This window comes from Colius striatus, chromosome 1, assembly GCF_028858725.1.
Source record: "Colius striatus isolate bColStr4 chromosome 1, bColStr4.1.hap1, whole genome shotgun sequence".
Taxonomy (NCBI): Eukaryota; Metazoa; Chordata; class Aves; order Coliiformes; family Coliidae; genus Colius; species Colius striatus.
Genome location: NC_084759.1, coordinates 93,433,955 through 93,461,564, shown reverse-complemented (window position 1 = coordinate 93,461,564; position 27,610 = coordinate 93,433,955). Strand labels below are relative to the sequence as shown.

General features: G+C 37.1%; 1 protein-coding gene across 1 annotated transcript in view; it reads left to right on the top strand.

The window, feature by feature from the left end:
* The window catches only part of DYRK1A (dual specificity tyrosine phosphorylation regulated kinase 1A), an 85,201-nt gene extending 58,622 nt beyond the window's left edge, over positions 1 to 26,579 (top strand). Inside the window, exons 3-12 of the mRNA XM_062001077.1 lie at positions 1,992 to 2,197; positions 12,115 to 12,207; positions 13,055 to 13,243; positions 13,994 to 14,141; positions 15,998 to 16,284; positions 18,644 to 18,790; positions 19,130 to 19,270; positions 19,564 to 19,870; positions 20,199 to 20,323; positions 23,244 to 26,579. Of these exons, the coding sequence (XP_061857061.1) occupies positions 1,992 to 2,197; positions 12,115 to 12,207; positions 13,055 to 13,243; positions 13,994 to 14,141; positions 15,998 to 16,284; positions 18,644 to 18,790; positions 19,130 to 19,270; positions 19,564 to 19,870; positions 20,199 to 20,323; positions 23,244 to 23,867 (2,267 nt within the window). The 3' untranslated portion in view covers positions 23,868 to 26,579. The remainder of the gene's footprint in view (positions 1 to 1,991; positions 2,198 to 12,114; positions 12,208 to 13,054; positions 13,244 to 13,993; positions 14,142 to 15,997; positions 16,285 to 18,643; positions 18,791 to 19,129; positions 19,271 to 19,563; positions 19,871 to 20,198; positions 20,324 to 23,243) is intronic.
* The last annotated feature ends 1,031 nt before the right edge of the window (positions 26,580 to 27,610 follow it).

Here is a 27,610-nt window from a genome sequence, read left to right as displayed (position 1 = left end):
AGCTACTAATTTTTTAGAGCAATTCGTTCTGATGGTCTTTTAATAGTACTGAATTGTAACACTGAAAAAAAATACTAGTGGACTGTCAGAGAGACTGAGGGGGGATCTTATTAATATTTACAAATATCTAAATGGTGGATGTTAGGAGGTTGGGATAGCCCTTTTTTCGATGGTATCTAGCAACAGGACAAGGGGTAATGGGATGAAGCTGGAATACAAAAAGTTCCATTTAAACATATAAAAAAATTATTTTCCTGTTCAGGTGAGGGAGCCCTGGCACAGGCTGCCCAGGGAGAGTGTGAAGTCTCCTTCTCTGGCGGTCTTCAAGACCTACCTGGACATGTTCCTGTGTGACCTGATCTAGGTGGACCTGCTTCTGCAGGGGGGTTGGACTAGATGATCTCTTAAAGGTTCCTTCCAACCTCTACCATTCTATTTTTTTTTCTTTTTCCTGTTTTACTGTACAGTTTTACTTTACCTCTTTAAGAGTAATAGTTACTACATTGTATATAGGCTTTCTTACAGCTGTTCAGCTATTCATCTTACAGCTGAATATAGACTTTTTTATTGAATACATTTTTCTTAAATCTATGTAAAGAGTAATGTAAAATGGTGTTTGATTTCATCCCATGTAGTTCTTCTAATGCACTGATAGGTGCCAAGTCAATGATGCAGTATCATTTTTAGTGTTTTTTTTTTCTTAAGATAGGTGATGAATTGAGCAGTCAATTATTTTTAAGAGAGTTGAGTTGACAGATGATTTTAATATACTGTTTTCTACTGATTATATTTTCTTCCAAGATTTTTATTATAAAGGAAATGTTAGGTTAAAAGGTTAGGTATCTGATTATTTCACATCTTGCTTCTAAATTTTATCTATACCAGTAAAAGTGTTTCTAGATATCAGCTTCACATTCCACATATCTTCCTTCAGTGGCGGTATTGGTTGGCTTCAGTGTGTCTGACTGCATGTCCCATTCTACATAGAATTCTATGTTGTACCAACATGACAACCATTTAGAAAATTTTTCCACTCTGGCATAGTAGGCAAAAAGAAAAAAAATGGATGTTACTTGTGGAACATGCTAAACTTTCGTTAGCAAATGAAGAAAACCAAATTGTACTTCAATTTATCCTCCAGTTAAGAGGAGAGAGAAGATACAAGTAGACTATCAACCAATAACATGACATCTGACAGATGTCTGACATGAGTTGAGAGGTGCAGGATCTCTTCTAGGTTAGAGGCAGATTCTGGGACTGTGGAATTAGGCATTTTTCAGGATGTTATGGAATCTAGTACTTTAAGCCATACGGTTTACCAGCTTGACACCTAGTGTTTTGTTTGTCTCCTGTTTTGGAGTTGCTTCTTGCAGTCTCATTTCACTTTTTGGAAAAGGAAGTAATTCAAGTTAGAATGTTCACTGCCTATAGGTTGATGAAACTCAGCAGGAGGAGTCAGGAAGATGAGGTGAAGTACACTATGTGTTCAAAGATGAGTAGAAGTTAAAAGTATAGGCTAGTGAGCTAAGCAATTTGTAGAAAGGTGTAAAGATTGAGGCCAGGGAAAATGAATTGGTGAGGCTGGGCATTGGCTTTACTTTTCTTCTGGTACAGTCACAAGGTTATGTGAGCAACTTTGAAAGGCAAAACTTACATGTTTTTTCTGACTTTTGTAGAGTCCATACACAAAATCTGTATATTTGAAAACAGTCAGAATTTGACAGTAGTTATGACACAGGTGAAGAGGTTACAAGAGAGATGTTGAGGACAAATAGGAGTAAAGGAGTAATTTGTTGCAATGAAACGGGAAGAAACACTTCAATCAGATAGGTAATCTTTATATGAGAATGGTATCAGGGGCGTTGGGTAAAAAGACTGGTGTATGTTAAAATGATGAAACTATTGGTGTTTGTAGGCTAGGATATGGAGGCTAACTGAGGTAAATTTTTTCAATCCGTTAACTGCATTAAAAACTCACATTGTCTTTGCAGGAGGAGAGACTTCAGCATGCAAACCTTCATCTGTTCGGCTTGCACCATCGTTTTCATTCCATGCTGCTGGCCTTCAGATGGCTGGACAGATGTCCCATTCACATCAGCAGTACAGTGATCGTCGGCAGCAGAACATAAATGACCAACAGGTTTCTGCCTTATCATATGCTGACCAGATTCAGCAACCTGTAACATTAACAAATCAGGTAAGTGATAACAAAAAAGTAATTTTATATCTAATAATGATTTCTTTAAATATATTATACACTAATAAATTACAGGACCAGGGCATATGTTTTTGTGGTTTGGTGACAAGGTTTTTTTTTAAACTAAATAATTCCTGACTCCACAAAGATGGGTGACTTAATAAGTTTCTGGAAGTTGTTTTTAGAACATCTGGTACACATTGCTTGTGATTATTCTACTTCTGACATTTTTTTGAATGAGAGAGGAGAAAGATTGTCCAAGTGTAGAGTTGGAAAGAGACTTTAATAATAGCCTTTTTTTTTTTAAAGGGCTGTTTGATTAAGAATGTGATCACTTTACTACTTGTAATAGTGTTTGAATGCAGAACCACTGGTTAGTGTATTTGGAATAGACAGATTTGCACAAAAGACCCATTTTATTAAGGAAGATTTTTTTTTTTTTTTAAAGTAAAATCCAAAGCTATGGTTATTATTGGGGGTTTACTGCTGCTAATTTGCTATCTACTATTGCAAGGCAGTAAAATTAACCCAGAAATTATAATGATTATGGATGCTTTTGAACTGTCAAGATCAATATGTCCTCAATATTGCTTCTGAGTTACTAGAACGCCTCAAGTAGCTTCCTAACCTAATAGTGCTAGCCTGCTAACCATGAGAGCTAGTATTGCCCTGTGTAAGAGGGAATTCTGTTGCTTTCTTAGAAGTGTCATAGCCCAACTGTGGAGGTGTGAACACAAGATGGCTTAATAACCAGAGATCTGTAAGTCAGAACTTCAAAATTTGATGTAGGCAGATGAGGCCTGTTCCACTTAAAAAGGATGAGGAGTGAGTGAAGTCTTTTGCTGGTACCAGATTCAGATCTGTTCTTGTTTCAAGGTGGCTTTGGTAGAAAAGTTATAGTGCCATCAAGAGATGCTCTGTTGGTATTGCTCTGTAGGAAGGCACTTATGCAGAAAGAGGGAAGGATTAAGAAAGGATGAGTGGTTAACCAAAGTGCCAGGATATTTGATACTCGGATTCGGAGATCTGTAATGACTAGGGCTCTGAAGAATGACAAAGTAAGTGGAGCTGTAGAAGGATGCATTTACTTTCATGAGAGCCACTCGAGGAGCAAATCTGCTCGTATATAGTAGCATTTAGCTTGAGAAATCTACAGAGGTGCATTTTAGGTGACTTTTTTTAGGTTAAAGTCTCCCAAAGCCTCCACTATGAAGTTTTTGAATTTGTCAGTTAAGAAAATTTGCTGTATTCCTTAAACCTTTCAAGATACCTTTGTAAGTCTTAGGATTTGGCATCACATTTGTGAGCTTTAATATATGTTAGTGCTTAGTTGTTCCTGTTTTCAAATGAAAAAGCAAAGCCAAGTAACTTCTGTATCACCATCAGTTGGCTGTTTGTGCTCCAAATGGCTTTAAAATGGTACTTGAATAATAGAAAGCTGAAATTTGTGGAGAATAGCCAAGTATTGTTGACCAATGTATATGTAGGGAGGAAGTTGTAGTTCATTCTGAGAAGTTATCTGTATGAGGAAATGATCAACTGTCTACCTTGATAATGGCAATCAAGTTGTCTTTGCACCACTAACACTATCTTATAGAGTCAATATTTTAGTTTCTCCAACATTACCTTGGTTTTTCTGCATTGTAGCTTCTGTCTTACTATTTTACTGTAGTTGAGTTGTTGAAGTCTTTATAGTCCTCTGCCTAAGCAGGCTCAGAATTGTTACTCCTTTATCCTTTTTGAGCTGCTTTCAGCACCCTAATTTTGATGATGGGCAACTTTTTGGAGTCTTCTGACTACTTGCCTTTTGTGACTCTTTCCTCCCTTGACTTCCTGTACTGCTCCCATCAGAAATCTTAGAAGGAGTTTTCCTCAGCAGATTCCAGGTTGGTATGGAGGTTGTGTATGAGACCCTATTGGGAAATCTCAGTGCTTTGCTTTTGAGCTGCACTTTGATTAAACTTACCTGCAGAACCAAATGCATCTAACGTCTTTATGCTAGTGAGGCAGATCATCTGCTCTAGATCTTGTCTCTGTGCAGAAAAACTTTCTTGTTCTTTCTCTTTCAACAGCCCTTTTGTCGGCTCTAGTTCATTGTGATTAAAACACAATTCTTACACTTTTTTCTTCTTATAAAAGCCATGACTACTGTTGAAGGCTTTGTGCTGTCTCACATTTCTCCATTGCTGTGGACTACCATCTTGACTTTTTCTCCAAATGTAATTTGCATACCATCAAGGGTTTAATGTCTAAATGATATGTACATCTTACAGATTCCTTCATTTTGAAGTTTCAACAGGAATCCTTTTTATTCAAGATATTGACTTGAATATGCTGCAACTTGTTTCTTGGTAAAGCAGTTCTGTCCTGTACATGTCAGTTGTGAAAAACTCTTGGAGAGATCATTTTCTGAACCATCCTTGTGTGGTTATTTCATTCCTCGGTTGGAATCCCACCACTAGTTCTTTCTGCTGTTATGTGCTTGTCTTACTAAAGCTTCTAATAGCAAACTGATCTCTTAATAATGATGAACTCTCTTCTGTCACATAAAGAGACATACTTGCATGTTTTTGAGTACTTGTGCTTAAGAAGATCGTGGTTTTAGCTTGAGCAGCAAAACAAGTAGGCCTAATGTCTATTGGAGGAGGCTTGCTGGATTGATCTAACGCAGACATATAAAAAACTGGAGGAAGAAGGTGACTTTTGGAAGACATGGGAAGTATAGCTCTTAAAGGGTGGATCCTTTTAGTGGAATGCCTTGCATCCTGTCAGACAAGAAGTTAGGTCGTCAGCATCCTAGAGGGTAGGGTCAGCTTTGGTGCTACCGATTTCCACAGCCTCTGAGTAACCCATTTAGGTACAGGCATCCAGCAGCCGCGTCAGAGCGAGTTGCCAGCCCCTCCGCTCCCGAGAGCGACCCGTTACCTTGCCGGTCGAGCTGCCGGGTGGCTGAGCGAGGCGGTGTGCGGGCGAGAGGCTCCCCGGGGGTCGTGCCGTGGCCGGTAGCACGCTTCTTTTCCGAGCTCCAGCCACCATCTGCCGGCCAGAGTGCCGTACTGCATCGCTGGCCGGGCGAAGGGCCTTCTCCTGGGAAAGCCAGCCCTCTCCTCGCCCAAATGTTCCCTCCCCTCTGTCAAATAATGCATGGAGCAACTTAGGATATCATTGAGGGACACTTTCATTGAAAGAACTCAGAACACAAATGATATAGAGGTTACTTATAGAGGTGTGCTCTTTGCTGAACTTCATAAACAGAGTATTTTGTCCAAATACAGACAAAATTGATTTACTTGAAAATAAGACTCAGGGTGAAGTCTCAGCTCTCCAGATGCTGAAATTCTATAGAAATAATAGATAGCAAGTACTTCCCCTCTGAAAGGAAACTTTTTCAGGCTGCAGCAAGATAGCCAAGCATACTGCTTGTCATTTGCTAAGAGTAGCTTTCAAGTTTTAGCGTGTAGAACAGCACCATTTTCTGTAAACAATGTCTTTTTGATAAATAGCAAAGATGGTTTTTCAGGTTATTTTTGTGTCTTTCTTTTTTTCTGAGGACTGACTCCTTTTTTTGGAGGAGTATTGTCTTGTTCAAGTTCCTGTAACGATTTTCATTCATAACCAAATAATGAGGAAGCCAGGCCTTGAATGTTAATTTATTGTTTTTATTCCCAGTCTATCCTGCTTGGTTTTTTGGTTTGTAATGGCATGCAGACCATATTCTGGTATTTTTTGAATCATCTGCAGTTGCAGATTAAAGGTTAGGAAACAGTAATGACAATGTATATTAAAGTTATAAAAATTATGTGTGTTTATATTATATGTTACTTTTAAAATACTATCTACATAATCTTCTCTTGCACCTATTGCTTTATGTCTATGGTCGCCAAAACCACTCATCATTGGCAAGGAACAAATAATAGATAAAAGACTTCAAAGCCAGCCAGATTGCTTTGTTTTTTTCTCTTATTTGTGAGGTTTTAAATTACAGTTAAAACCTTCCAGCTCTGTCCTTTTCTTATTTTTTTTTCCCAGGAGTTAGGCTTAAGGCTTTTATTTCCCGAAAACTGCTGGGTTTTAAAGGTTTACTTTAAATCTATGATTCACCAAGCGCTGGGCCTGCTGGCAGGATGGGATCCTGCACTTGATTGTGTGGTCTTACCTCCTTGAGTACCACAGCCAGCTTCAGGAAAGTATTAAGAACATATGGCCTAGAACAAATAGAAGAGATGAGATCTGTGTGACCTTTCTCCTTTGGCAGTAACAAATGGTAATATTTCTTCGTCCAGTTTCAACTGGTTGCATCTTGAGAGTTCAACGTAGCCTGATACGACTATAGGAACTTACAAGTTTTCACAACTTCAAACAAGCGCTTCTTTCTAATGTTTATCTTCATCATGGATACTCAGATTGCCTGAAACTTTTTTCAGTTAAGTAGGAAAGATTAGAAAATTGATTTACCCGATAAGGAACTTGAAATGAGATTCCCATACAGATTTTGGTAACAAATTCCACAGTTCAGCTTTAACAAAACACTGGAATTCAAAGGTCAGGCTGACTGCTAAACGTCTTTCTCTCTGTATGTATCTAAGATTCCTTACCACCTACAAAATTCTAGGTTTTACTGACCAGATGTTGGCCAGAGATGGTATTGATTGCAACTAGATCATTGCAAAGTAATGGGTTCTAGCAGACAAATTGTTAGTTCAGTTACTTTAGCTGCCTAATCAGCAATATTATTATCGGTGGTGGGCAAACTTCACCAGACTCGGTCATGAATGTGAATATGTAATTCATTTTAGTTCAACCATTTCTCTACCTTTCCATCTGTCTGACATTAGAAAACTGTGTTTATACTCTATCAGCAAGAATTTTGGAGAGAGGTTTTTCATTCCTTTTCTCTTACTTTCCCTGCTCTCCACTGCATTTTAAAAAGATGACCGAATCAGACAAGATAAAATTTTGGTAGATGTCCTTTCCTACCTTGCAGGCTTTATTTATTTGACTTTAACCATGTCTGTTTCTTAGTATTACTTTTATTCAGTGAATTTATTTATTTGGAGGACGAAGACAGAATAGGAGGGAAATAGAGATCGTAAGTCAATGATTAAAGTAATTTGACTGAAGTTTTCTCCCTAACTGCATGTAGTTCTGCCTCTGAGTACAGTCAGTTTGAAGAATAGTCTTGCATTTCTTTTGTTTTCCTTTCTGGCACTTAGACTTTTTTCTCTTTAGTAATTTTTCTAAAAATCTGAAGTTTGTTATCTATTATGAGGAACTCTTACAGTGACTTCTGGTTATAGCAATTAAACATCTATATTGTTGACCCTCTGGAGACACTATCTATCATATGGGATTAGTGTTGACATTTTATCCTATGTTATTGTGATGCAAGAAGGTTTTGAATAACAAGTGATGTGGGAGATGAGAGTGGTCCATTTAGTACTTCAGTATGGGGTTCTACTAAATAGGTCATTACCTGTTTAGGAACTCTTACACTGGCTTATGGTTATAACAATTAAACATCTGTATTGTTTGTGGGTATAGCAATTAAACATCTATATTGTTGACCTTCTGGAGACTCTATCATATGGGATTAGTGTTGACTTTGTATCCTATGTTATTGTGATGAAAGAGAGTTTCGAATAGCAAGTGATGTGGGAGATGAGAGTGGTCCATTTAGTACTTCAATATGGGCTTCTACTAAATAGGTCATTACAACTGGAATTCTAGCTAAAAGTTACCTGTATAAAATCTTCATTATTTATTCTGTTTGTAAAATGGAACTACTAAATGTACTATTGGCAAGCAGAATTTCTTTTTTTCTTTCCATTCTTTCAATTTTTAATGACTGTGGATGGTGAGAGATCTTTCTTTAAAAAAAAAAAAAAGAATTAAAGCACTCCATTAACAGTGCATCTCACCAAGCTCAAGGACTGTGCTAGTTAAAATAATGTACCTGAGTTAAAAGTCAAAGTTTTCTTAAAGCTTGATTTGTCTCAAATGTGTTGAGTACACGTAAGTGGGGCTCTTGGTTGCCTCTTGGTGTTTGATTCTTCTTTGTTTAGACTACTTAAGGTTGCTTCTCAGCACTGTATCATGTGTTTGGTTAATAGATATGAAAAATCAAATTTCAATTCTTTAATGTCATTTTCATCATGGTACCATCACATCTGACTGTACTGTTTTCTTTGAGGCATAAATGTGGACCCCTCAGAATGTGATGGGTATTTACTGACATATATCATTGTAATGAAAATAGTTTCTTGTTTCTTAGCCTTCAAATACAAAGTGTATCAGAAGATCTAAGGTTGCAGTGTAGCTATCTGGCCACCAGATAGAGACTGAAGCCTGTGCAATAGGATTTTTCTTTTCTTTCTTTTTTTTTTTTCCCCCTTCATTTTTCTTTTCTTTTCTTTTGTGGTTAAACATTCTCTCAAGCCGAGAGGCGAAATCAGTATTACCTCAATGCTAAAGAATTTGAAAGTGTTATTGTATGAAATGGATAATGACTACGTTATTCCATAGTCTTCCATCATCAGGAAGAAGAGGGTAATCTCCAAAAGGATCTTGGAAAAAGAAGAAAATGTTAGAAATTTTACTGTATAATGGGAGGAGGAAGAAAAGGTCAATTGTTTGAGCCTCCTGCCCAAATCTTGATGAATGTGAAATAGCAAAACAGTACCTGTTAAAAAGTTTATGCAGGTTAAAGTGTGTCCTCAGAAGTATGTGACTGTCTAAACACACAATTAAAAGCACAATTTTCAAATAAGGTACTGGCTGCAAGCAGCATAGGGGTAGCCTGCAGAATTTTAATTTCTTAAGGTTAAGGAACAGCAACAAACTGTTTTAGGGGTTTTTAGTTTGTTTTTTTCACCAGGCCGCTTATTTCAGAGTTGTAAAATGAGAAGTTTTTTTTTTTTTAATATTATTAAGCAGTTAAATTTGACTTAAAATATCAAATCAACATGAATTCTCTTTCCAAATTAGAGCAACCTTGTATCTGAATAGTTGATCTGAACAATAAAGCTCTTTCACTCCTGAGATACTTTCCTCAAAGCTTGTAACCTACGTAGCAGAGACCCAGTGCTGGTCATGTCAGCCTCAGACAGAACTTGGTCCCTGCTGATATTTGTACACCCCAGCATGATTTCTTTTATCAGCAAAATCTATCAGTGTTGCCATGTTCCAGTAATCTCTTTCAATCATAGTAAGAAATTTAAAGGATATACTTCCATTTGAAAAGCCTGTAACAGTGACGGTTGGGATTAGGACTAAGACACTGAGAGTTATTTAACAGTGCTGAGGGAGAGAACCACAAGAGATTGTATTTAGGTGTGATCTGTTTAATGGTTCACATTTGTTTTGACAGATGAAAGGAAGAAACAAAAATGTTTTGGAAATGTCAAATGGTTTGTTTAGGAAACTTGCAAACAGACTTTCCTGATGTTTACAAAACAGTTGAGCTTGTAATAAGAAAGATTTAAAGAATTAATTTGGTAAATCTGCTGAAGGGAAATTGATGGTAGTGAACATATCCAAAAGTGAATTGACTGGAACAAACACCTAGGGCATGACTTGAGTTAAAATTCCCTGAGGGAAGTTTAACTGTATTATATCATCTCTAAGAAGCATTCCCTAATCATGAAGACCACAAATCAGCAGTCTTGCAGAGGTAAAAGTGTTATGTGGGTGTATTTGGAGTGGTATGCATCAAAAGCTTTGAAGAGAGCCTTCAGCTCCACTAAGTTTTGTACCTCTTGGAAGTTCCAGCCTCACACAGATGCAATAAGCTTGCTGAAAGTGTCTTGCCTTTCCTTCCTATGTGACCTACTCTAGGTGATCCTGCTCTGGCAGAGGGCTTGGACTAGATGATCTTTCGAGGTCTTTTCCAGACCTTGAGATTCTGTGACTTCTCCATCTCTTTACCTTTCTTGCCTGTTCACACTCTCTCTTGCTTGTGCTTTCTTTTTCCTCCCATGAAGTTTGCATATCCCTGGAGGAAAGCATAAGCTTAGCTTTCTAGTATGGTTGCTAGGGTGCCTGAGTTCAGGTCCAATTTCAGAAGCACAAGCTCTTTATCACTTCTGTCTGAGAGAACTGTTTTATTTTGGGTCACTTCAGATGTGATTTTTTTTTTTTTCCAATTAGTTTTTCATTTGGTCAGTGAGGGGGGAAGAAAGTGCATTATTTTGCATAGCCATCATTATAAGTATCGAGTAATACTGTAAAAGAGAGGAGCAGTTACGCTTTTCCAATTCGTTTTAGTTCAGCAATACTAAAAACCGGTTATATTATTTTTGTTGACGGCTTATGCTCTTTCCTCAGCTCTGCAAGCAACTGCATATCAGTGTAGATGTAACAGGAGGCAGCAAATGAGATTAAGTACTTGGAAGTGAGGAGAGTTATGAGTGTGAGTGTATTTGATAGTATGAGATGAGATAATGGGAGATGAGAGCTGTACGGCTGAGTGTGGTGGTACTCCGTCACCTAACCCTCTTAGTAATGAGTAAGGAAGCAGAAGAAGATTTAATAACAAGCATTTGTCCAATGGAATTGCTTGAACTTGTCCTGTGATTTTCTTTCATTGGGAAGAGAGGGAACGGAGGCAGGCTAAGGGACCAGTCACACTTAACATCACCACTCTCTCTCCCAGCTCACCATCTAATGCTCTCATTGGGAAGACAGAGAAGTTGCTAGAGCTTTTCTGGTGATGCAGTTGTGCTATTAAGTGTCTGAAAGGGAGTTGTAGTGAGTTGGGGGTTGATCTCTCCAGCAATGAATGATAGGACATGAGGAGATGGTCTCAACTTACACTAGGGAAGGTTTAGGTTGGACATTAGGATGAACTTTTTCACCGAGAAGGTTGGTTAAGCATTGGAACAGGCTGCCCAGGGAGATGGTGGAGTCACCATCCCTGGTGATATTCAGAAGACACATAGACGAGGTGCTGAGGGATATGGTTTAGCTCAGTGACGGGCTTGGAAGTGTGAGGTTAGTGGTAGGACTCAATGATCTTTAAGGTCTTTTCCAACCATAATGATTCTATGATTCTAGTCAGCTTTAACAAAATGAAAAGGTTTGTGACCATTTCTTCTGCCTTCTCTTTACTGAGGATATTACTTGTCTCCAGCTTGCCACTTGAAACTTAATCTTTCAGCAATTTTCGTCTTCTGAAATTTCAAACAAATCTTATTGAGAAGTTTATTGGTAGATTCAGAATTTACATGGTGTATGTATGCAAAGGAAAAAAGGCACACAATTTTATCATGTATAGTCTTGTTTCTTCAGGAAACTAATTAAAAAAATAGCCTATTTTTGAAGGTGATTTTTTTCTAAATGTCCATGGTATGAAACAGAAACAAAGAACATAAGCACATTTTTGGGGATATTGTTTTAAAACTTTCAAAGTACTTATGTGTTCACATGCATGCTTTAAGTTTCTTCAGGTTTTAGGTTTAATTTTAGGCCTGGATATTGTGAAGCATGGTAGACCTGAGGGTTTTTTATTTGGAATTTAATACAGTTTAAATGTGGCAAAAATGTAGCTATATGTTATGGTTACAGTTCATGTGTCAGTCGTGCGGTAGAAGAGTAGTGTCAGCCAAAATCTCTCTTACCAAACAAGCTATATTTTTAATAGAGGGAAAAACTGTTTATTGGGATTCAGCCTGTTAGGGGTAATGTCAGGAGAAGTGAGAATCTTGAGATTTGTTTATTTTAAAAAATTTCTTAAAGTAACTTAACTGTTAATTTCTTTCGATTTTTTTTTTTTTTTTTTTTTTTTTTTAATATCAGCTTAAGGGAAAAAAAAGTTGCAGTAAAAAAAATAACGATGTAATTACTATTCCAAATTGTGGTATTCTTAACAGAAATTGAAGTCCTAGCTTTTTTTCCTAAGTTATGATGTGGTCATATTACAGAGGCGGATGCCCCAAACTTTCCGTGATCCAGCCACTGCTCCACTGAGGAAACTCTCCGTAGATTTGATCAAAACATACAAGCATATTAATGAGGTAATGATTCCAGCAACCTTTGTAATGTGTATTGATGTGAAATTCTCATTTACAGTGCCTTGTTAAATATATTTTCTATGCATAATCGTGTGAAGAGATATGAAAAATCAAGGTTTCTCTCCGTTGCTTACATCTCATTTGAGATCTTTGATGTCATGGTCCTACTTTCTGTCCAGCATATAGGAATTTTTTTTGTATCCTGGAAATCATTTTTTTTGGTTTTTTAAACAAATGTTGAGCTTTTGTGTTACTTGATAAGGAAATATCAGTGGCACAAACAGCTAATTCTAGAAAACTTCACTTATGTATCTAATATTTTCCATAAAATTCATTAAAGTGTTTTCCCTAAATAATTTAATTAAATATTATTGCCTAATGTGAAATATAAAAACGATGTGGTTAATATGGGAAAACATCAGTGAGTTTCAAACTCTTTGGCAAATGTAGGGAACATGAAAGGATCTCTGCAGTGGCTAAATACTTTCTTGGGATTATTCTTCTTCAGCAACTGATAACTCTTGTTTCCAGGCTACTTACCATTTTTAGTTTTGCTATATATATAATGAACTGTGATATATCTTTTCCACCTATGAACTCTAGTAACCAGTGTCATTAGTACATGTATTTAGATCTGCTTTCTGAGTTTTTAAATTATTCATCAAGGCTTTGCTCTGGTATAATGACTTCAAGTACAGTGGTAGCAAGAGAGGATTGTTTGTTTTTCCAGTACTAGAAGTTGCATTTTAAAATCACAGGATTAGGTATGACGATTACAAAAGCTGATTCTATTTTTTATTTAACTGCTGTTCTAAAAAGTGCTCTTAAACAACATATTTTTCATATTTAGGTTTACTATGCAAAAAAAAAACGGCGGCATCAGCAGGGCCAAGGCGATGATTCCAGTCACAAAAAGGAGAGAAAAGTTTACAATGATGGCTATGATGATGACAACTACGACTATATTGTAAAAAATGGGGAGAAGTGGATGGATCGTTATGAAATTGACTCTTTAATAGGCAAAGGATCCTTTGGACAGGTAATGTGTATCTGCTGATTTAACATGAATCATAATATGCGTTTCATTTGAAGTGATATTCCTTTTTCATTTCTAAATGAATCTGTTCTTTTTCTTTAGTGGTATTATACTGAGTTCCTGCTCAAGATACTTGTATTTTATATTATTTCCTGTTACTACAGATAACATTTGAATATACTTTACTATATACTTTACTATGTTGATCTGGTAAAGATTTCCTTATTTTGTGACAAGCAAATACTCAGCTTTTTTCTATCAGCTCACATTTTTAGCTCTTTAGCTTGGGCTTTTCACTTAAAGCAACACTGTAGTGCTAGTTATTACCTATTACAGATGTTAGTTAGTAACATTTGGTTTTGACTGTAGCTGTAGCCGAGGCTTGAGGAAAAAGTCTGGAAGGAGGATGGAGCTTTTTTTTTTTTTTGATGTTTATATTAGTTTTTCTCACATTTTGCCAGATGTTTTACAGTTTTATTTTTCATGATTTGAGAATTTCATTTGGATATAATGCTTGCCTTAATAAAAACCAGTGGGACCTAAGTTCTGTTTTGTGACATCACTGCAATAAACATTCCATGATCAATTGTGGCTTTATCAAGTAAGAGAAGAAATAAAATAAAATTAACTGGAAAAACCAAAAGTTCTAAAAATGTTTCCTCTGAATTGAGAAGATGAAGGAGATTTAGAAAGTGAGTCTTGCTGTATTTTTAAAACTTCAGAGATTTTACTGATGCATTTTGAATTTTTCAGGTTGTAAAGGCTTACGATCGAGTGGAACAAGAGTGGGTGGCTATCAAAATAATAAAAAACAAGAAGGCTTTCTTAAACCAAGCCCAGATCGAAGTGCGACTGCTTGAGCTTATGAACAAACATGATACTGAGATGAAGTACTACATAGGTATTCCAGTTATTCTTCATTTTTATTTAATTAAATTGTGAATATTTTGGATCTTGCTATATAGTGTAGAATGCTTCTGATGCTAAAGACATAAAAAGAGCAACGGAGTTTTTGAAATGATTAATATTATTTAGTGTAAATTTTTCAGTTTACTTTGCAACAGGAACAGATGCAGAAGAAGAATACCTTTTTTTCTGTCAACAGGCTTGTCATTTTTAGCACTGAGATATTTTATAGAAATTTCTTTTTCCGGTTAATGACATGGACACCTGAATAAGTTAACTGGCTTCTCCCAGGAAGCTATGAACTGTGGTAGTTCGCATCTCTTCTGCTGCTTTGAATATATCTTGAAATACCTGTCATGGATAAGAGCATGCATATGTAATATAAACCAGCATCATAAAGTAGTTTTGTGACTAGTTTTATCTCTTTTTTTTTTATTGCATCTTTTTAAAAACCTCAACATTTTGTATAACAAAACTGAGATAAGGTTTATGTAAATATTAAGATTTATCAATTTCAGAAAATATTTTAAAGTTTAAATTCCTCTTAAATGCACTGTAGCCTGATTTTTAAGAATGTGAAGTTTAAGTACTTACACTTCTGTCAGATCTGCAGTACCTTCAAACCTTCGGACCGGTCGTCTTCAGATCTAACACAAGTGTAAGAATGCACTAAGGTCTTCAGTTTTTCGAAAAAGCAATGCCAGTGTGGAGGGGAAATGTTCAAATGTTGTGTTTTCACTGATGGGAGGATGCGGCAAATTCAGCCTTACTCAAATATTCGAGCAGTATGGCAGTTGCAACTGGTACTGGTAGCATGATGGTAGTTACAGTTGGAGCAAGTGATGATTCTTGCCAAGTCATCAGATCCAGCAAGCTTAGGTAGTATGAGAAGGACTTGGAATCAAGTGTAGTGAGACCACAAGGACATGAGAAGATGCTGGTGCTTTTGTGGTTGGAGAACAGTGGAAGTATAGCAAATATGAAAAAATACAAAAGGTCTAGATGATGTGTTGCAGGAACTGACACTGGGGTGGAAGCAAATGGTATTGCCACAGGTAAGTTGTAAGGGACATGTGAACTGACGTACGATAATGGAGAAGTAAATCCACAGGACACCAAGTCATGGCATTAGTTGAAAGTCTGAATTCTCGTGCTAATATTGGGTCAAGGTGTTAGTATGTCAAAAAAGAAAGTGTATTTTTTCTTATCTGAGAGCTGAAGTATTTTTTTCCTATTTCAATTTTCTTTTACTTGTGTAAACTATCCTGAATGACTAACAAACTGATAAACCCTTTTTGCCTCTAAATGGATTAATATGATGAATTTTTCACCTGTTTCATGAATAAAACAATTGGATTTGGACTGGATTGGTTACTTTCATAAATTGAGATTATACCTCATTGAAATATAAATACCTTTGAGATATTACTCAGTTTTAATAATTGCAGTGATCAGTTGAATCACTGCTTACAAATTGCAGTGATGTCTTAGTGTTAAATGAATCTGTCAATTATTTTCTCTGTAAATGTAAGGGAAATTCTTAATAAACAATTCAGTCTGAAGTGTGATATTTTCTTTACCATTGAGGATGCCACTGTATATGCACTTTTTTCCCCTTCTATTGGACTATTTACACTTCAGATGTGTAAAATATTCCCTCATGCCTTAGGCATGGCAGCAATGTTATGTAAATAACCATAGATGTAGAAAGAAAAATGTATCACTGTATTACCTTACTCATAGATCATCTTCCTACATAATGTTTAAAATATTTAAGCATTGTATTGTAATTAGTGTTTTAATGTTTGCCACACAAGATATGTATTAATTATTGTTTCCCCCCTTTTAAAGTGCATTTGAAGCGCCACTTCATGTTCCGAAACCATCTCTGCTTAGTCTTTGAAATGCTGTCCTACAATCTGTATGATCTGTTGCGGAACACCAACTTCAGAGGTGTCTCATTGAACCTGACACGAAAATTTGCACAGCAAATGTGCACTGCACTGCTTTTTCTGGCGACTCCTGAACTTAGTATCATTCACTGTGACCTAAAACCTGAGAATATCCTGCTCTGTAATCCCAAACGAAGCGCTATCAAGATTGTTGATTTTGGCAGTTCGTGTCAACTTGGACAGAGGGTAAGTATTAGTAAAAATTCTGTTTATGCTTCTGTTGGATACATGTGGAAAAAAAAAATAAAGTCTTAGTACCCAGATAGGTAATTTAAACTTTATTAATGATAACTTAAATGAAGTAGTAAATCATTTTTACATAGGGTGCTAGAGATCAACATTTCATAGAAGCTTTAAATGGGAATTTTAGTGCCATAGTAGATAAACTTCCACCATAAACTTACCATCTTTCTTTCCTCCTTGGTTGTGTTTTTATGCTGTGGTAATGAAGAATGCATCAGTACTTGATTTTAGAAATCTGCAGTAGTATTAAAGAAAATACTCTTTCTTATTCCATATGTATTACTCCTTCTATTTTAGCATGTCCTTTAATTAGTGTGCCTTGGAGGTAAGATATTTAAGGGTCAAGACAGTGAAGTAGCTGGCTTTTAAAGATACCAATTATAACTAATCTATTTTTACAAATGCTTCAGCAACTGTGGAGAGATTAAATTTTGTTTAGTGGTGGTATTACAATGAGTAATATATATGTGCAAAGCATTTCCAGGACAAAGAGCTGAATTGCTCTCTTTCAACAGTTCTTGAGATTAAGATCAATCTGTACTACTAAGTAGTTGTCCAAAAATTTATAATTTTGTGCTGTTATTCATGTACTTCAAAGACAAGTGTGCTTTTTATTTGAGCTGTTAGAAACTTTTGAGCATAATCTGTCCAGCATAGTCAATTGGCTCTGTATTTGCTTTAAGAAATGTTAAAAGATATACAGTAACTAGCAAGATGTTGATATAGTAATTCTACTTAGATGTCAAAGCCTGTTTTCTTTATGAAGAGCTTTGAATTCTATTCCACAAGTGTTTGATTCACACTGACAATTTGCTCACTGAAAAGTTCATCAGGATATCTTGCTAAGCTTGCACCTTACAGTCTCAATACAAATAGTCTCTTTTCTGGTTCAAAGAACTTTATTTGAGTGAGCAAGTGGCTGCTTTTCTTCAGAGTAGCTTTGCTTTAGTTGTTTACACTAAGAACAAATTGTTAGCTAGAGAGATAAGGAAGACTTCTGTAAACAGAAGTAAAGCTTCAGTTTTTTGCAAAAAAAGGATTTTGAGCAATGCCAGGTCCTGTGGCAGTTTTACCTATACATTTGTGAATGATATCTTTTTGCTTTGAGAAAGCTTCATGTTAAAAAATCAAAATAAACCAACTAAAAAAAGTCTCAAATATATGTAACATTTGGAAAAGATATTAAGTTTCAGAAGTATGGCTAGTAATACTGCAGGTGGGACGATTATATGAGAAATAGTAAGAATCTACCTAGACTAACTTTAACAAAAGTCCTGTAGTTCTTTATTGAGGAACTGGGACTGGCCAGTAGCACTCCATCGCTTTTTCTGGTAAGTTTGGGAAAAGCAGGTCAGAATGTTGACTGTTGTATTGAAAGCAGTAGTGAGATGTATATTTAGATTAATAAAAGGACTTTTTGCCATAAATCAGAAATTTTTCAGCCCACAGTGAAGAAAGACACCAGGAGGTGAAATGAGATCCAGATTATTTAGGCGAATCATAAGGCAATTTTGAGATGTTAAGCACAAATACAAAACCCTGGTGTAATTACTCGTTGAAGTTAACTTAAAAAGGAGTAAGCAAATATCAGTACCTTTGTGAAAAGTGCTGGATAAAATTGCATATTTCTTAGAATATAAAGCACATTTCTGTTTTGGGTGTTTTTTTGTTTGGTTGTTCTTTGTTAAGGGATTTGGAGGGTTTAGTTGTGTTTTTGGATTTGGGATTTTGTTAGTTATAATGCCTGTGTTCAAACCAGTCTCCAGGTTTAGAGTCAGGATAGAGTTATCTGTCTTGTGAAATGAGCAGGATAGTTGGGGGTGGTAGGAGGTTGCTTTTACCCCATGTGTTGTTTTCAGTTTGTAGAATCACCTGGTAATTTCATCTCATTTCGTCACATCATAATTGTGGCTTTTGATCTTTTACTCTCAGTTTTGTCTGAAGTATTATTTCTCATGCAGCTTGTGGAATAGTTTTTCTTAGGTTGATATCAATCTAAAATTTTGTTGTATGATTATCTATAATTGCATGAGATTACACTCATCAACCCTCAAGTATGAAATACTGGCATTATGGGTAATCTGCACAAAATTTTATTAATGTAATGTTAAGATTTTTACTATAAATATATAAATGTAATGTAGAACATAAATAGATAATATAAATATAATGTAAAGATTTTTATATACCTTGATTTTTCTCTACACCAAAAATGTATTTTGTGGTAGTTCTGTTTTGTAATACAAAATTGTAATAGTATTCTTTAGATGCTGTGTATAACCTTTAGATGCTTTCATTTCAGATATACCAGTATATCCAGAGTCGTTTTTATCGATCACCAGAGGTGCTACTGGGAATGCCTTATGATCTTGCAATTGATATGTGGTCCCTTGGGTGTATTTTAGTTGAGATGCACACTGGAGAGCCTCTTTTTAGTGGGGCAAATGAGGTACGCAGCTTATTCAGTACAAGTAATTTGATGATTTTTTGATTTTTTTGTGTTCATGCTCATCATGACTTTCTTCTGTTTAATTGTAGTGCTTAAATTAGGGCAGTCAATTCTAAAATGAATGAGTGTCAATGACAGCAATGTGTTTTGTTACAATTCTAAATTGACTGTTAATTTTCTGGATCCTCCCTCTTACTCCTTGTTCACTGATTGGGATATACTAGGTTTTTCTTAAACTCACAACTAATTTGGAACTTGGTTAGGTAGCGACTAGAATCTTTGTCACATTGCTCATCTGTCCATCACACATTCTTCACAATCATTTTATCTTTGGAACAGGTGGATCAAATGAACAAAATAGTGGAAGTCTTGGGGATACCACCTACTCACATCCTTGACCAAGCACCAAAAGCAAGAAAGTTCTTTGAGAAGTTGCCAGATGGCACTTGGAACTTGAAGAAGACCAAAGATGGAAAAAGGGTAGGTTACATGAGTAGGATGATAATATGGACTATTTATTTCTTTAATTTTTTTTAAATCCTCCAAAATACAGAGCTGGTACTTTGTTTTACATCTTGCCTTACTGAAAATGTAGCTTTATTGTTTTCTATTACTGTTCCCGTGTTGTAAGACAGATTGATTCAACACCACTTTTTATGGTGTTTAATAGTTTTTTTCCTTTTATTTGACTTCCTTTTATGGAATATTTAAGATGTGCATATATAAGGCTTAATCTAGAACTTGATTTCATGCAATTTGTAACTTCCTAACAGGAATACAAACCACCCGGAACTCGTAAACTTCACAACATACTAGGAGTTGAAACAGGAGGACCAGGTGGACGTCGTGCTGGGGAATCGGGTCATACTGTAGCTGACTACTTGAAGTTCAAAGACCTCATCTTAAGGATGCTTGATTATGACCCCAAGACACGAATTCAACCTTACTACGCCCTACAGCATAGTTTCTTTAAGAAAACGGCAGACGAAGGTACAAATACAAGTAACAGTGTGTCTACAAGTCCTGCTATGGAGCAGTCACAGTCTTCAGGAACCACCTCTAGTACATCTTCAAGCTCAGGTAAGTTTTCCTCATTAACAGATAACAAAATTGTATTTCCTAATCACATCAAAAGAGTCCTTCCCTTTTTCTCTTTTTTTTAATTTTATTTTGATTGTAAACTAAATTTATCAGTCACACTCATCAAACAATTATTTTAAATCAAGTGAACAGGTAAATGCTCCATCAGAAAAACCTCCAAAAAATAGATGAGCAAAAATGTGACTGGTTATCATAGGTCTTGTACTTTTACCTTGAAGCAGTTTGAATGACTTCATGCTGTCATTGTTTTACAGCTTACTTTAAATTTTCTGTCTCTTTACTTATCATGCATGTTATGATTTTACAGGTGGATCTTCTGGAACAAGCAACAGTGGAAGGGCAAGGTCAGACCCCACACACCAGCATAGACATAGTGGTGGACACTTCACTGCTGCTGTTCAAGCTATGGACTGTGAAACACACAGCCCACAGGTATGCTTAAGTAGAGCTTTTATTTCTGTTTGATTTAAATGATTTTTTGAGACTATTAAATCCCTAAAACTAATTAAAACTTTAATTTTGAAATTGAAGTGGTTTAGACATGGAACTAGTCGTTGGTCTTGGTTTACTTTTTACCTCCAGTTGTTGTATAGTTCTTCATATAATAGGTTAATCACTTAAGCAAAAGTACTATAGGTAGCTGTAAAAATTTCCACAGATTCTGCAGGTGAAGGTTTTATATTACTAGCAATAAGTCAAGTGGAGCTGTCAGTACTTCACCTTACGCAAGCTGTAAGGGAACACAGAACTACACATCTTCCAATTTAATGAAGGCTAGTTTGTACTTCAGTGGACTCTTGCTGGAGTTCTTAATTCCATTTTATGGTGTTCAGGTAACTTAACCAGTCAGGGCAAAAGCAGACATCTGTGAGAGGTGGAAAAAGGGTCTGGTTTCTGGGAAGAGTATAGGAACTTAGACTAAAACCCTTTTAGAATTAAACCTGAACAAGAAAGTAAAGGAAGATAAGAAGGGGTATTTCAGGTACATCAGCAGCAAAAGAAAGATTAGTAGAAATGTGGGCCCGCTGCTGAGCACAGAGGATGCTCTGGTGGCCGTGGATGCAGAGAAGGCCAAACTACTGAATGCCTCCTTTGCTTCAGTCTTTACAGCCAAGGCCCGCCCTCGGGAAGCCCATTCCAGCAAGGATAGTAGGATGATCTGGACAGCAGAGGACTTGCCCTTGGTGAATGAGGAAGAGGTTAAAAACTTGTTGGTCAAGCTTAACACTCATAAATCAATGGGTCCTGATGGGTTGCATCCTAGAGTGCTGAGGGAGCTGGCTGATATGATTGCTAAGCCACTCTCCATCATTTTTGAACATTCATGGAGGACAGGTGAGGTGCCTGAGGACTGGAGAAAGGCAAATGTCACACCAGTCTTCAAAAAGGGCAGGAAGGACGACCCAGGGAACTACAGGCTGGTCAGCCTCACCTCCGTCCCTGGAAAGGTGATGGAACAACTCATCCTAAGTGATGAAGGAAAAGATGATTATCAGGAGGAGTCAACATGGATTCATGAAGGGGAAATCCTGTTTGACCAGCTTGATAGCCTTCGAGGGCATAACTAGCTAGATGAGGGGAGAGCAGTGAATGTTAACCTACCTTGACTTCATCAAGGCTTTTGACATTGTCTCCGGTAACATTCTCATCAGAAAGCTTAGGCAGTGTGGCTTGGATGAGTGGATGGTGAGGTGGATGGAGAGCTGGCTGAATGACAGAGCCCAGAGGGTGGTGATCAGTGCACAGAATAAAGTTGGAGGCCTGTGGCCAGTGGAGTTCCACAGGGATGGGTTCTGGGGCCAGTCTTGTTCAACATCTTCATCAACAACCTGGATGAGGGGACAGAGTGTACCCTCAGCGAGTTCACTGATGACACCAAACTGGGAGGACTGGCTGGTTCACCAGAAGACTGTGCTGCCATTCAGCAGGATCTCGACTGGCTTGAGAGTTGGGCAGAGAGGAACCTCGTGGGGTTCAACAAGGGCAAGTGCAAAGTCCTGCATCTGGGTAGGAACAGTCCCATGCACTAGTACAGGCTGGGTATGACCTGCTGAAGAGCAGCTCTGCAGAGAGAGACCTGGGAGTGTTGGTTTAAAATAAACTAAGCATGAGCCAGCAATGTGCCCTTGTGGCCAAGAAGGCCAATGGCATCATTGAATGCATCAAGAAGGTGGCCAGCAGGTCAAGGGAGGTTCTGCTCTCCCTCTACTCTGCCCTGGTGAGGCCTCATCTGGAGTCCTGTGTCCAGTTCTGGGCTCCTCAGCTCAAGAGGGACAGGGAAGTGCTGGAGAGAGTGCAGCGCAGGGCCGCCAAGATGATCAGGGGACTGGAGCGTCTTCCTTATGAGGAAAGGCTGTGGGACTGGGGCTGTTTAGTCTACAGAAGAGGAGACTGAGCGGGGGATTAATATTTACAAGTATCTAAATGGTGGATGTCAGGAGGCTGGGGTGTTGCTTTATTTCTGTTGTATCCAGTGGCAGGCCAAGGGGTAAGGGAAAGAAGCTGGAACTCAAAAAGTTCCATTTAAATATTAAAAAAAACCCTATTTTGCTGTGAGAGTGAGAGTGGCACAGGCTGCCCAGGGTGGGTGTGGAGTCTCCTTTTCTGGAGGTCTTCAAAACCCACCTGGACATGTTCCTATGCGACCTGATCTAGGTGAACCTGCTTCTGCAGGGAAGTTGGACTAGATAGTTTCTAAAGGTCTCTTGCAACCCCTACCGTTCTACGATTAGTGTTTATTCAATACTACTTCTTGGAAAGAAGCAACTCATTAACTACAAATAATTGAGTAATATTTTTATTTTAATGCAAAATGTATATGAGTTCTCCCAAGCAGACAATTCAGTTTGGGCTAAAAATTGGTGTGTAGCTAGATCTTGTTATTTTTGTAATCTTCAACAAGATGTGTTCTTCCAGATTTATGGGTAGTACCTCTAATGTTGTTGAGACCGTTCTAGGAATGAACTACATGTTATTTCAGCTTAGTATGCTTATTGTATCCAAAGGCCCAAGTTGGAGATCAGGGCCTTACTGATCTAGGTGTTGTACAAATAGTATATTGTTTATTACTACTGCTAGGTAAAACTGTTTCTGTAATTTTAATAGTAAGGTCACATGTTAATCTTAAACTTGTTGAAAAAAAGAGTCCAGAATGTGAACTTATTAAGATATATTTAGAAAAAATGTTCTAAAAATACTTCTTTACTACATTTGTAGAATAATGTTGCAGCTGCAAGGTTTGGGTAACTTTAAAAGAAGTTAGCATAAACATGAATAACTTAATCTCTGTCATACTCTGCAAATGTACAGGTTTGAATAAGTGTTTTGATTTGTAATTTGCTTATTAACACAGGTTCGACAACAGTTTCCTCCTCCGATTGGTTGGACAGCCACTGAAGCTCCCACACAGGTCACTGTTGAAAACCATCCAGTTCAAGAAACCACCTTCCATGTAACCCCTCAACAACAGAATGCATTACATCATCACCATGGAAATAGCTCTCACCACCACCACCACCATCACCACCACCACCACCATCATGGACAGCAAGCCTTGGGTAGCCGGACCAGGCCGAGAGTCTACAATTCTCCAACAAACAGCTCCTCCACCCAGGATTCTATGGAGGTGGGCCACAGTCACCACTCCATGACATCCCTGTCTTCCTCAACTACTTCTTCCTCTACATCTTCCTCCTCTACTGGTAACCAAGGCAATCAGGCCTATCAGAACCGCCCAGTGGCTGCTAATACCTTGGACTTTGGACAAAATGGAGCTATGGACATGAATTTAACAGTCTACTCTAATCCGCGCCAAGAAACTGGCATAGCTGGACATCCGACATACCAGTTTTCTGCTAATACAGGTCCTGCTCATTACATGACTGAAGGACACCTTGCAATGAGGCAAGGAATTGATAGAGAAGAGTCTCCCATGACAGGAGTTTGTGTTCAGCAAAGTCCTGTGGCTAGCTCGTGACTAAACTGAAACTAAGTTTGTTTCTTGTGTGTTTTTATAGAAGTGGTGTTTTTCCAAAAAACAAAGTGCAAAGCTGCTTGAATCAGAAGGAGATAAACTCACTGAACCGCTACAGGAGGGCAAAGCTGACTATTTTTTTAAACTTGAAAAGATTGCAAAGGGACAATGAAGTTTTTTTTGTTGGTTTTTTGGGGGTTTTTTTTTGGTTGTTTTTTTTTTAAGAGCCATGTCTGGACCCACCTTAACGGATAGCTTAGTGGCGTTCACCTTTCGCTTCCCCCATTTTAGCTTGCCACAACCTAGTCATAGTTTGGTTTTTTGGGGAGGGTGGTTTTTTTCGGTCTCATTCAACAGGGGTTATTGTTCAAATGTTAGTTGTAGTTGCAAACTAGTTTCTTTTTAAAGGCATTGCACATGGTTTATAAAAAGGCCCTTTGAAGTTTTTTGGGTGGGAGGGGAGTGAGTAATATATATATATTTTTTTTAGTTCCCCAAACAAACATGGGCACAGAAATGCAGTACTGTAAGAAAGAGGGACCTTCAGATTACACAAATATATATTCTTCAGCTGTAAAAAGGGACGGTTGTAATGGAGTTTGTAAGGCACATTAAGCATGCTAAGTGGCGGTGATCAGAACTCTCCTTTTCTGAATCTACTGAGGATCAAAGCAGCAATTGTAATGGGATTCTGTGGGTCTCATATTTTGGAGACCACAGTCAGTTAGTATTGAAATATGACTGGTTTCATAACTGAGGTGCACTGAGAAGCAATCAACGGGTCGGTCCTGGCCAGTCCTGGGGAGGTCTAAGTGGTGGTCTTTGGGATAACCTTTGGCCTTATGGATTTGGACTCTTAAGTTAGAAGAGCCTACCATTTCAGATGCAATCACTTTTGGACATGCTTTTGCAGACAGTCCTTAATGCTGAAAACACAGAGAATGGGTAATTCAAGAGGCCTTTCTTTTAAAATAGACTTTTGTGACCCACTTATTGTAAGGTATTGCAAGGTCACTTTGCGTGTGTCATAAAGTTGACTTCCTTATTGGTTGAAGGTCACAGGAGTAGTGGTTTGCGTTTGATGGAAATAGCTACAACTGTGTCCCTTCCTGCTTTTTACTTTTTTCTTTTGCTTTTTCTCGGCACGTGGTTTCTCCACCATTACTTCTGCACAAAGACGTCTTCTGTTCATCCTGAACATTTTTAAAAATGCAGAATTTTATGTGACTGCTTTTTTGCCTCACAATTATGCTGTGAATTTTACAAAAATTTATTTTCTTTTTTGATAATTTATTGTACCAAAGCTGTTTTTATAGCACATAGATGTCTGTAACCAATAATGTAGCAGTTCTGCACTTTGACACAAGGTGTAACTAGACCATTTTTAAATGTCAGTTGAAAATTATGGCTGTACTATTGCTTAAACAAAACTGGAACTGTTGTTGAATTCATAGCCAATACATTTACAGCAATCTGTGTACTGAACATAATAGATTGACATCTACTTCGAGACTATAACATCTGTTACATTATAAGTGTGTTCAGGCTTCTGAAGGTAAAAGGGACACTAGATCCAGAAGCTATGAAACCAGCAGTTGATTCTTGTATTCCTTATTAACATAATTGTAAACTTGAAGGCAAGACCTTGGTTGCATGAACAGGTCCAAAATAATAGTCTGAGTAAAGCAAAACACTCACGTGAGACCTGAGGTTAGCAGGCTGTATTTAACAGGTGCCTAATTTTTGGGTAACGCTGCCTTAATATAACACAGTCAGCTTGGCAGTTGCAAAATTTACGGGCCCATTCAGAGGTGTGTTAGTATGAAAAGTGAAAGCTCCGTGACAAACGTTTGAAAGAAACTGGTTGCCCATCCCAGATTTAACATTGTTTGCCCATTATATATTACAGAAGCAGTGATCTACCTCTGCCAGTAAGCCCTTTTAAAAGTTAATTTAGCAGAAAATTCAGAGTTCATACTGGACAATTCCATGCCGCTAAGTAATTTTTGTCAGCCTAAAAGGTGGAATTTTGTATACTTAACAGTGGCAACGCAGCAGCTGACTACCATGTAAATGGGAATGAAAACTTGGGATTACCATTTTTTTGTAAATCATGACTGATTTAAATTTTAATTTTTTATTTTAAATCAATCGATCCAGATTTATTTTGTATTGACATATTAACCCTGTGGAGGAAAGTGGGTTTTGGGGGTGTTTTTAATGTTTTCTTTTTGGTTTTATTTTAAAACTCGATCATTGAGAGAAGTTTACAGGGTTTGGAAGGCTGCCACCTTAGAAACAGAATGCTGAGTTGAGCAATATGAAAAGGAATCCAGTACTTACTGCTGTCTAGGAATATAAGGGTAATACAAAATCTGGGTAATTTTTGTGTGCACAGGTAGCCACACCTTAGCAAGCACCAAAAGATAAAGCAGTTAAAAATACCTACATAAAGAAGAAATCATAAAATCCAGTGCTTCTGCATACTGTGTTATGTTACAGTCCAGTTTTGTGTGCTTTACTACACAGTTTGGTTACAGGACTTCTGTGCATTGTAAACATAAACAGCATGGAAAAGGTTAAATACCTGTGTTCAGATTGTAAGATCTAGTCCGGACTTGCTGTGTATATTGTAACGTTAAATGAAAAGACAAGCCCTTTGTATTATAGTCATGCAGTCTTATGTATGATAAACAGTTGAATAATTTGTCCTCAGACTCTTTACTGTGCTTTTTAAAAAAAAAAAAGAAAAAAAGAGTAATTTAAGAAAAAATGTAAACATAGTAAATCTTCCTATGCAATTAACCTACTCCAAGCCATGGTATGGTAGGTATAATTATACTATAATATGTAAATATCAGATACATTGAAACAGACTTAAAAATATGAAAGTAAAAGTTGGAGGCATAACAGATAATTTTGAGTTTTTAATTGAAACAGCAAGGTATACAAATCATTGATGTATGAACACAGCTCTGCTTGATTCTGATGGACTGTACTTGTAGTTTGAGTTCTTTATGTTATCATCTGTTAGTTTGAATGTTCTTATATGCACTGCAGCTTTCTACCTATTACATACAGACTAGCTGATTTTAAGGACAGAAGTGACCATGGTAATGAAATAATCTGACTGGCATGCCATTATCCCTAGAATTCAGCCTAGGTATTTCTACATCATGATGTCCATATCTTTTGGGTACAGTAGAACATACTTTTTCAAAAGATAGCTGATTTTCATATAGATTCTTCAAGTGTGAGGATTTTTCTGTGTCTGTCGAGTGATTCAGCTAGTTAATTTTCCATACTTGGTCCTCCTACAATTTTAGGACTGTTTAGTTGCAGCTGCTGGCCATCAGATAGATAGCTGCCTATTTAGAATAATGAATAACGATTCTAGTTTTAAACTATTTCACTTTATTCACATAAAAGTATGTTAACTTTAATAACCTATATAGATGGAGTTCCTAAATCTCTAACTGTAATGCTTTTATGGCTCCTCTGAAACTTCAGATGTTTTAAAATCCGTTCTCAAACGTGGACTTAAGAACTGCATACAGCATCTGATAGTGATTGCAGTATTGCTGTGTGCGTGTAGTATGTGCAGGTACATTCTTGAACCTTTCAGTTTATATCTTCACTTGTTTGTTTATACCTCCAAGGACTGCATTTTTAAACCTCTCAGTCTCAGTTATTTGCATTAAAAGATTGTAAATTTAGTGGATTATCCATCATGATTCCTAAGTCCT